Source organism: Solanum tuberosum, unplaced genomic scaffold (assembly GCF_000226075.1).
Source record: "Solanum tuberosum cultivar DM 1-3 516 R44 unplaced genomic scaffold, SolTub_3.0 scf00445, whole genome shotgun sequence".
NCBI classification, from domain to species: domain Eukaryota; kingdom Viridiplantae; phylum Streptophyta; class Magnoliopsida; order Solanales; family Solanaceae; genus Solanum; species Solanum tuberosum.
In genome coordinates, this window is record NW_006239374.1 from 441,722 (window position 1) to 452,661 (window position 10,940).

Below are 10,940 nucleotides of genomic sequence, written 5' to 3' on the forward strand. Positions count from 1 at the left end.
TATATATATACTTTTTATTATAAATAATTAATTCATGAAAAAATTAAGGCATTGGCCTAAAAATTCATAGGCAAGAGTCGGCCCTGACCTGACAAAAACTAGAATATGGAGTAGTTAAGAGTGCACCCATGATGAGCATAAATTTGTTCTTGTGCTACTCGTAGAAGTCGAAGTCTTCTAATTAAGCTTATTAAATTTAACTTCATACTATTAACAATATAACAAGTTCAATATTTTAAAAAAATTAAAAATTAAACTCATTAAATTTAAATTTTAAAATTTAAATTTATTTGTATAAATTATGTTTCAGCTCAAGATTTTATCATTTGATTTCTAGTTCAAAGTCAATTACACCATTTGCAATCATCAATCAACTCTTTTTTTAACGATAGCTGATTAGAGTTATGCAAATCATTCACTACCACACAATGAAGTCATTTCCCATACGTAAGTTTACACGTCACTCTATCTTCTCTATCTATCTAGCTCTGTGTATGTATTTAAACACCATAGCTCCCACAATCACAAGAATAACAAAAACTCAAAACATCAATAGCCAACCATGGAAGGAAGAAATCTCTTCTTCCTCATGAGTATAATTTTGCTCTTAATATTCACTTTCTTAAACTTACCATCTCCGCTTTCTCACACAACTGAGCAGCATTTCGACTGCACCACTTACTCCCCGTGGTGCAGTTCGAAAAAGCCCTTTTTCCTCCGGAAACCGGAAAATTCTAAAACTCACTATGCTGATTTCCCCAATCATCCTCTAGACCCACTGACAATCGGAGAAATTCAAAAAGTGAAGAAAATCGTTAATTCAATTGCGGAATTTAGGATTAAAGGTTGCGTTCTTCACTCTGTTGTACTCGAAGAGTCGGAGAAGGAGGTAGTGTTGAACTGGCGGAAAGGTCACCGACTTCCGCCGCGGAAGGCGGCCGTCGTTGCTCGTGCGCTCGGCGTCGTGCACGTGCTTTCCGTGGATATTGAAACGGGTCGTGTGACCCGACGTGAAACGGGTAGTTATTCGGGTTACCCGATCCTGACGATCGAGGATATGATCACTGCCACTTCTGCCCCGCTTGCTAGTTCTGATTTTAACCGTTCGATTATCCAGCGTGGCGTTGATTTGGCTGACCTGGCATGCCTACCCATCTCCACTGGTTGGTATGGTAAGTGTCCTTAATTCGGAGTTAGAGGAGCGAAATGAGTTAATTATATTGAAAAATATTAGTATATCGTTAATTTGAGTCTGACTAATTCAAATTTATATTTAGGAAAAATCGAGGAGAAACGAAGAGTGATTAAAGTACAATGTTATACATTGAAGGACACTATCAATTTCTATATGAGACCAATTGAAGGATTAACAGTACTTCTTGATTTAGACACCCAACAAGTTATCGAAATTTTCGATGAAGGAAAGAGTATACCAATACCAAAGGCCGCCAACACAGACTATCGCTACTCCCGTATTAAAAAAACACACAAAAAATAAACTTACTCAAACCAATATCAATCGAACAACCAGATGGTCCAAGTTTCACTATAGAGAACAATCATCTAGTTAAATGGGCAAATTGGGAATTTCACGTCAAGCCGGACCCGAGAGCCGGGGTTATTATATCCCAGGCCATGGTTCAGGATCCGGATACGGGGAAGATGAGGAATGTTATGTATAAAGGGTTTACGTCGGAGTTATTTGTACCTTACATGGATCCATCAGATGCATGGTATTTTAAGACGTATATAGATGCAGGTGAATACGGGTTCGGGTTGCAAGCGATGCCACTTGACCCGTTAAATGATTGTCCTCGTAATGCGTATTATATGGATGGTGTTTTTGTGGCAGCTGATGGAACACCATATGTGCGCTCCAACATGATTTGTGTCTTTGAAAGATATGCTGGTGATATTGGATGGCGACATGCTGAATGTCCAATTACTGGTTTCCCGGTAAATAATTTCACTCTTTTTTTCAAATAGTAAATACACTCAACTTTATTCACTATGAAAAAGTAAACGATTCAAAAATGTTTGTGTACTACTTAAATTTGTCGATATGGTAGTGGTACAGTGCTGAGACTGTTTCCATGTACTGCACGATCCGAATTTTAATCGGGGTTTTTGGACACAAAAACCAAGAAAAGTAAATTTGTTAATGTGTCAGCACAGAACAAGTGTTGTATGACATTTGTTTCTGAAAAAAATATTGTTTGATAGTATTGATTTTGTTGGTTTTGCATGCAACTTTGGAACAGATACGAGAAGTAAGGCCAAAGGTGACGTTAGTGGTGAGAATGGCAGCATCAGTAGGAAACTATGATTATATTGTTGATTGGGAGTTTCAGAACGATGGACTTATTCGACCTAAGGTTAGCACAACATATGTGTTTGATCATTAGTTTCAATTTATGTGAACGTATTTGATATTTTTAAATTATATTTTTTTGTATATATTTGGTCAGAAACAATTAATAGATATTTTTTAGGACTATAAGTTAAAATATTAATTTATTTACTTAATATAAAAAATATCATTTTTTAAGATTGATTAAAAATAATTGAATGTCATTTGGAGAGGAAGACACATGTTCAAATTTTACTAGCCTGGTTTCTAAATTCGCACTCGCATAATTCTAACATGCATACTTGCTAGTTCTTGATCTTTTATATGTGCCGTTTATAATTTTTGATACGACAGAGAAGATTATCGAATAATATTAATTACATGCTAGATATATATATATCCAACTAAATTATTCATGTCTTATCTGTTTTTTAGGAGTATAATGACTAATTCCTCCGTTTTATTTTACCGGACTCATTTTGATTTGATATTATCATTAAGAAAGTATTTATTAAAAAAATATTTTATTAAATTAGCTTTATTAATTATACTTTGGAAATAAAAATTTAACTACTAATACTGGATATAATCATTTAATGACAAGGGTATATAATATGAGAAGAAAATGATAAACTTGTATTGATTTTCTAAATTGAATAAGTAGAATAGAATATCTATTTTTAATATATAGGGATGAAGTAATTTGTAACATTATTTTATTTTTGGCTATTAGTAATCAAATTTTTATCTACTGGTGGAAGCATTTATTTTTATATTTATTTGATCTGACAGCCGGTACAATCGAGCATTTATTTTTTCAATTTCAAAATATTAACACAAATATTTCCATTCATATATATTTGCAAAGTTCAACATAAATAAATCTCATTCTTTTATTTTTCAAAAATAAATTTAGATCCAATAGAGAGTGTAATGCTTTATGCGCTGAGATTAGTTATACTGAGACTATTCCCTATTCACTATTTGGTTTATTATATTAAAGTATATTTTATCTTTACCCAGGCTTATATAGGTGTTAATAACTCATGTATTGCTAATATCATGATTTGGTATGTATTAGTTATACACCATATAATATCATGACTAAATATCCTATCAAACAAAGGATTAAATAATACTATAACTAATACATATATTAATTAGCACATTCTACCAAATGACCTGATATGTCTTATTTTAGAATTAATGCAGGAAAATGGAAACGATACGGATATTATTTAGATATGTTATTTTTATTTATCTGCAAATTATATTAAACCAGAAATAAATTTTCAAATATAGTATAAAGTCAAATCCCACAAAGACTTGGGAAGCACCAGCCCATGGAATATTATTGGGTAGCAAATAGCAATAATCACCCAATCACATCAAGTTTTTTTTTTCCTCCTTGGAGGGGGGTGGGGTGGGGTTGGTGGTTGGTCATTAGTCACATCTCAATATCAATTCCAAGTTGAATTCTAGAATCATCAGTTTACACACACTTTTGATTAATTTTTACGGAGTATTTCTACCTTCCATAAGCATAGAAAACGAGTAATTTTGATCAACAAAAGCTTAAATAGATAAAAATAAATTACATAATGTTTTTACTTCTACCTGAATTGAACATGATACCTCATGATTCTGACTTCATTTATTGTTAGGCCGCACCCTTGAATAAAATAGTCTAAGATTCTTTTGATATTATTTCTAAAGATTCTTTTATCAATTTTGTTTTGTTGTTAATAGGTTGGACTAAGTGGAATATTGATGGTGAAAGGCTCTCCATATGTGAACATGAATCAAGTAAACCAAAATGAGTATCTCTATGGCACTCTCTTAGCTGAAAACATAATAGGAATCATCCATGATCACTATGTAACTTTCCATCTCGACATGGACATCGATGGTCCATCGAACAATTCTTTCGTGAAGGTGAATCTCCAGAAGGAGATGACTTCTCCTGGAGAATCACCGCGAAGAAGCTACTTAAAAGCTGTTAGAAATGTGGCTAAAACTGAAAAAGATGCACAAATTAAGCTCAAAACTATATGATCCTTCAGAATTCCATGTGATTAATTCTAATAAGAAATCAAGAGTTGGGAACCCTGTTGGTTACAAAGTGGTTCCTGGTGGAACTGCTGCTAGTTTACTTGACCATGATGATCCTCCTCAGAAGAGAGCTGCTTTTACTAATAACCAAATTTGGGTCACACCTTATAACGAATCTGAGCAATGGGCTGCTGGCTTGTTTGTTTACCAAAGTCAGGGTGATGACACTCTTGCTGTTTGGTCTGACAGGTAACTTCTTCTGTTTCGATTTGTTTGATTGGTTTTGACTTGATACGGAGTTTAAAAAAAGTAAAAAAAACTTTTGAATCTTGTCATCTTAAACTAAAGACAGATAAAATGTACCAAAATTCTTGTGGTCTTAAACATGACATGTGTGGAGTTAGAATCAAAGATTTGCCAAAAAAAAAAGGAACAAACTAAAAAGGAAAGTAGGACGTTTCAGGTAATGTAACATGATGAGATTAAATAATCACACTATTATCGAGTAACACCAACATATATCCTGTCTATGGTGAGCCCTAGGTGATCGATGGTCAAGGAATGACCCAGGTCGTTGTCATGGTCGAACATAACACTTAGTTATGAAATAATATTAATTATAGGTTTCGACTAGATAGTAAGCGTTTAATTAATAGTACTTTTTTTGTTTGTTTGTATTTTGCAGAGACAGGGCAATTGAGAATAAAGACATAGTGGTGTGGTATACATTAGGGTTCCATCATATTCCATGCCAAGAGGATTTCCCAATAATGCCAACAGTATCATCAAGTTTTGAGATAAAGCCAGTTAATTTCTTTGAGAGCAACCCAATTCTCAATATTCCACCTAATTCTCCAAAGGACCTCCCAATTTGCAAAGCTGCTGCTTCTGCTTGATCATATATTAATTGTATTATATGTGCCTACTATGTAAGAGAAAAATCATAAAGTCACCATTGAAGTTAACTCGAATTTTCAAAAAGACACCTTAACTTTGCAAGTGTCTTGTTACCCCACGAAACTATCTAAATCCACAATAAATATACCATTTTGACTAATTTTAACACCACTCATGTTGTCACGAAAATATAAGCGCGTGAAACTCTTGATACAGCTTCAGACCAACGTAAAATTGCCATGTGGCACCCCAATTTGACTTTTTTTAAAAGAAAAACATAAAAACCCATCTATTGATATTTTTTACTTTATTAGGAATATTTTTATTTTTTCAAATCTTTTTTCTCATCTTCCCTACCACATTAGCTTACTCATATTTCTTGGGGCGTCCATGTCTTCCTTCATTTTTCTTCTTTCTGGTCATTGTTTTTTTAAAAACTAATGTTATTGTGTTCATTCTTCTTCTTCTTTATTTTTTTTTTGAAAAACAAATTAGTTCCTCCTACAAATCAAGATTGGAATTTGGAAATAGTAAAACTATGAAAAACTCGATTTGGGAGTAAGGAGTTGGAGAAGGTGGTGATTTAAATTTCAAATTTTGACTTGGTGATATTTTGAGTATTTAGATTTTGATTATTTGATGATATTTATTTTCATAAATAAATTAATTGGTGGTAATAAGTAGGCAGAAGTGAATGTTGACTGCTAAAGGGACACAAAGGTAAAAAAAAGTCCATTGCAAGACACCAACAAATAACATGAAATAAAATTTCCCAAGAAAACGATGAAGGGAATGGAATAGAAGAAGACAAAAAAAAAGAAAAAAAAAGAAGACGGAACAGAAATTGAGGTGAAGAAGAAAGAGAAAAAGAATAAATGAAAAAGAAAACAAACTTCGAATCAATCATTTTTCTCGAGCCATACAAGGAGAAAACTTCCTATATGTTTCTTAGGGGGGGGGGGGTGTTGTTCATCTATATCCAAAGAAATCAAATAAAAATAATTAAAAATTACTTTTAACACGTGGCAAGTGACTATTAGTGCGTGTCTTACAAATATTTTTGTATAAGTGGTATTGGGTGAAAAATGGGGTGTACATACTATTTTGAAGTTGTTCAATGGGGTAATAGGACACCCGCAAAGTTAAGGTATCTTTTTGAAAATTCGAGATAACTTTAGTGGTGACTTTATGTCTTTTCTCTACTATGTAATAATAATAATAACGATAGCCGCACTAGACTTGGATTTCGGGTACCTTAGTCTCTAATTTTCATGAATGCAATAAAAAAGTTCAAAAATATTTGTAGAAAAACGACGATCCCATTATGTACTATCATTTTGGTAAAGTTCGATAAAAATTAAAATATATTTCGAGAAAAACATATGCACTAGGTTTTTACGATACAATAATATAAGCATATCAAATGCCATACGAATAAAGATCTTAACTATAATTTATGAATTCCTTTGTAAAATTTGGGCACATGTTAGAGCATTTGTAAAGTTTTACTGATATAGATCGAAATTTGGTAATCTGGGAGTAGGGATAGCGAATGGCCTCTCACTTTTCTTGATGACAAGTCCAAATCCCTCTGAAAGATCAACCTTTTCGCCCTCAGGGAGTTTCCAATTAAAGGAATGTAACAATGAAGCTAACATAAACATGACCATTTTCTCTGCTAAAGGAAGGCCAGCACAAATTCTCCTCCCTGAACCAAATGGAAGGTACTTCATATTATTTCCAGCATAGTCTAAATTTGTCGAGCGACTCAAGAACCTTTCAGGCTGGAATTCTAGTGGACTTTCCCACACCTGAGGATCCCTATGAATTGCATAAACATTCAAGAATACTTTAGTTCCCTCAGGTATTTTGTATCCACCTACTATTGCAGATTGGCTCGGGCGCTTTGGGAGAAGTAGTGGTAATGCAGGGTGTAAACGTAACGTCTCCTTTAAAATTGCATCAAGATAGTGCAGCTCTGGTAAGTGGGATTCTTCAACAACGTTATTCATCCCTACAACATGTTTCAATTCCTGCTGCACCTTTGACATCTTCTCCGGATTATTCAGAAGCTCTGTCATTACCCACTCGACCGTTGTAATTGTAGAGTCAGTCCCACCAATAATAATGTCCTACAATGAAGAAACATATATAAAGACAGGGGAAAGGAACTACCTGTAGGCAGACACGTATCCAGTATTTTAAGTTTATAGGTTCTGAACCACAACTTTTTTTATTTATTGGGTTCCGAATAAATTATTTAAATATGTTAAGTGAATTTCTTAATAGAATTACATAGTTTGGGCCAAAGCTACTGGATTCTGCGAACTCATAACTTCTTGTGGCTCTGCCCCTGCCTGTATGAGGCCGCGGCATGTAGGGGGCACAACATTCATGTTTAGGTATGAGTATGTATATCTTTTTAGGACTTTAAAAAAAAGGGCAATCTGTGCGAAAAATGATAAAGTGGATTTTTGGAATATCATTGAATTTTCTAGTATAGTTTCTATAATGGTCTAGTGTAGTACCTAGAATAATTATCTTAAGGAAATATCTAGATATTCTAGAGAAGTTGCCTTGAATAAATATCTAGATATTCTATAGAAATTGCTAGAAGATAAGTTCGCTAGAACTTTCTTGCAGATATTCTAGAGAAGATATTTTTGTAGTAAATGATAGAATAGTCTAGAACTTGTAATAGCTAGAACCATCCCTACACAAGTATAAATAGGGGTGACCATTGTCATTTGTATACAACCAAAAGGCAACCCAAGAACAACTTAAATAAAATAGTCTTCTTCCATAAACAAATTCTCCTTTCTAGCTTCCTCTTCCTTAGTTGAATCTTCCGATCTTAGTTAACGATCTTGGGCTAGTAGAAGGTTTTCCGATTATAGTTTTCTTCTGCTATTCTCTACAATCTAGTGCTCAAAACATCCCACATTAGCAGAGTCCGGAGAAGAGCCGCACCCTTGGGTGTGATTAGAAACCTGACTGTTTCCATGGCTCGAACCCGTGACCAATATGTGGTTAGATAAATGATTAGAGTTCTTGATTAAGATGCTTGAATCACATACTTAGCTAAATTAGTCTTACAAATTTTGTATGACACTGTTAAATCTTCAGACAGATAAAGTAATTGTTGAAGTGTGTGATCATCTCATCTAAAAGCTTAAGTTGTTAAAGAGAACATACTTTTATTATTTAATTGTATTTTCAACAATAATATGATGGCATTCACAGGATAAACAAGGTTAACGAGAGGACGACGATATAGAAAAAATGAAGGAACCATATAACTTACCACCAAGATGGCCTTTATTTTCACCAAGTCCAGTGATATACCAATGTCTTTCTGCTCCATTAGCTCTAACAGGATCTGTATAAAGTCTTTCTTCTCATTCTGCTGGATTTCACCTTCTCTTCTGTCTGAAAGCATCTTCAAGTGTTCATTTATGGCAGGGTCCAATATACTTTCAACCGACTTCAAAAGAGCCTCCGCGTCTTTCTGTATTCCTTGTAAATCAAACCTTGCAAGCATAGGGAAGAAGTCTGATATGTTTGGCTTTCCCAGTAGTTGAAGATATTTTATCACCAATTCCCTGAATTCAGTTCCATCTTTTTTATGCTTCTCCATCTCCTCTACAAAATTGCTGCCGAAGATCATACTCATGATTACATTTATTTCAGTTACAAAGGCTAATTCACCAATATCAGTGAGGCTGCCAATCTTGGTATGCACATTTCTGATTGTCTTTCTGACCTCGTGTCTCCGAAGGCTATAACAGGCCTCAAGGTTCCTGTTGCTTAACATCTCCCTTACAAACAGTTTGCGCATATCACGCCAGTAGGAGCCATAGGGAGAAAATCCAATATCTAGTCCACCATATGTGGCCACTAATCCTGCAATTGGAGGGTCACGGTTGGCAAAAACGGAGTCTTGATCGCGAACAACTTCTTTGGCTAAGGATGGTGAATTCAACACAACACATAGTTTTCCTCCTAGCCAAAACTTGTATATTGGACCATACTGTTGAGACAACTCTGTGAGCTGGTGATGCAAATTGGTGTGGAGGAATGGTAAGAATCCCACAATCGGAAGGCCACGAGGCCCTGGTGGCAACCTGGATTCTTCCTTGTGTGAGGTCAATTTGTACCATAGAATTGTTAGGAACACAATTGAAAGGGTGAGAGCTACAATCTGAAGATCATTTAAAGGTTCTGAAGCCATATTCAGTGTGAAGACAGTTTCAACACTTCTAATACTTATCTCTGGAAGGACACCAATTATTTTTAACCTCACAATGAAATGGCTCTAAATTTTAGCTCAATATATCCTCCTCTCAGCACATACTATATATATCCTGTCTTTGTTAAGTACTCATTCTTAAAGGTAGTGCTCAAAAGGTCTGAGTCATGCTGGTCAATAAAAGGGGATTTCGGTAACTCTGTCTACCAAAGTTTAGACAGATGGAAAGGAATTACTTACTTTCATCGGTATTAAACATGTGTTAGTTGCAAGAGGATAGAGAGAATTAGTCGTTGTATCCTTGCATAACTTGTATATCAACCAGACAACCCGTAATGTTTTTGCCTTCGATGGAATTTAAACCCGAGACCTCATAGTTCTCCTTTAACTTCATTTATCACACATCATTGGTGTAATTCACCATCCCATATTTCTCTATCATTAGATTTATATCTCACATCATAACTAATTAAGATCATACGGCGTGATCAGTACTTAAGCCAATTTTAGCGACCATAAAGATAAGACCTATGTTGTTTGGACTCTCCAAAATGTTATCTCTCCTATGTTGGATTCTCAAAAAATGTATTACTTTTGGAGAATTCGATATGCAGCAAATGACATATTTGAAAAAATATAGAAACATTGGATAAGACAGGAAATGTTGAAGTCAAATGCAATCTCATCAACTCATCAATAATGCAGTAGTGGACCTTAGAAGTTAGAAGGGACCACAACCAATATCACATATATGACATAACATACCATAAGAGACATTTTTTCATGGAAAACTCAATACTCTAATACCATATCATATCATATCATATATCATCATATATTACTAAAGTGGGAACCTCTAAAGTGAAAAGTTGAATTATCATTTTACTCTTATACTAAATTAAAATATATAATATCTAACTAATCAACAACTATTAAATAGTATTCATATCATATTATACTAAAATCTCATACTATTATTTACTATTTATTATTATTATTATTATTATTATTATTATTATTATTATTATTATTATTATTATTATTATTATTATTATTATTATTATTATTATTATTATTATTATTATTATTATTATTATTATTATTATTATTATTATTATTATTATTATTATTATTATTATTATTATTATTATTATTATTATTATTATTATTATTATTATTATTATTATTATTATTATTATTATTATTATTATTATTATTATTATTATTATTATTATTATTATTATTATTATTATTATTATTATTATTATTATTATTATTATTATTATTATTATTATTATTATTATTATTATTATTATTATTATTATTATTATTATTATTATTATTATTATTATTATTATTATTATTATTATTATTATTATTATTATTATTATT

General features: G+C 32.9%; 3 protein-coding genes across 3 annotated transcripts; 1 reads left to right on the top strand and 2 right to left on the bottom strand.

Moving 5' to 3' along the window:
- Positions 1 to 411: 411 nt before the first annotated feature.
- On the top strand, positions 412 to 5,499 carry LOC102581835 (primary amine oxidase-like). The gene is given in 7 exon segments (XM_015303574.1): positions 412 to 1,172; positions 1,278 to 1,477; positions 1,480 to 1,956; positions 2,262 to 2,375; positions 4,100 to 4,393; positions 4,395 to 4,651; positions 5,088 to 5,499. Coding segments are annotated over 7 exon segments (2,163 nt in total). The 5' UTR covers positions 412 to 562; the 3' UTR covers positions 5,299 to 5,499.
- A 981-nt stretch (positions 5,500 to 6,480) lies between these two features.
- On the bottom strand, positions 6,481 to 8,801 carry LOC102582164 (flavonoid 3',5'-hydroxylase-like). Its single transcript, XM_006363676.2, has 2 exons — positions 8,604 to 8,801; positions 6,481 to 7,431 (listed from the first exon to the last, which is right to left on the bottom strand). Exons 1-2 carry the CDS (start codon positions 8,736 to 8,738, stop codon positions 6,805 to 6,807), a joined length of 762 nt encoding a protein of 253 aa, XP_006363738.2. The 5' UTR covers positions 8,739 to 8,801; the 3' UTR covers positions 6,481 to 6,804.
- Positions 8,802 to 8,823: 22 nt separating this feature from the next.
- On the bottom strand, positions 8,824 to 9,530 carry LOC107058177 (premnaspirodiene oxygenase-like). The gene is made up of 2 exons (XM_015303565.1): positions 8,994 to 9,530; positions 8,824 to 8,901 (listed from the first exon to the last, which is right to left on the bottom strand). Exons 1-2 carry the CDS (start codon positions 9,528 to 9,530, stop codon positions 8,824 to 8,826), a joined length of 615 nt encoding a protein of 204 aa, XP_015159051.1.
- Between the last annotated feature and the right edge of the window lie 1,410 nt (positions 9,531 to 10,940).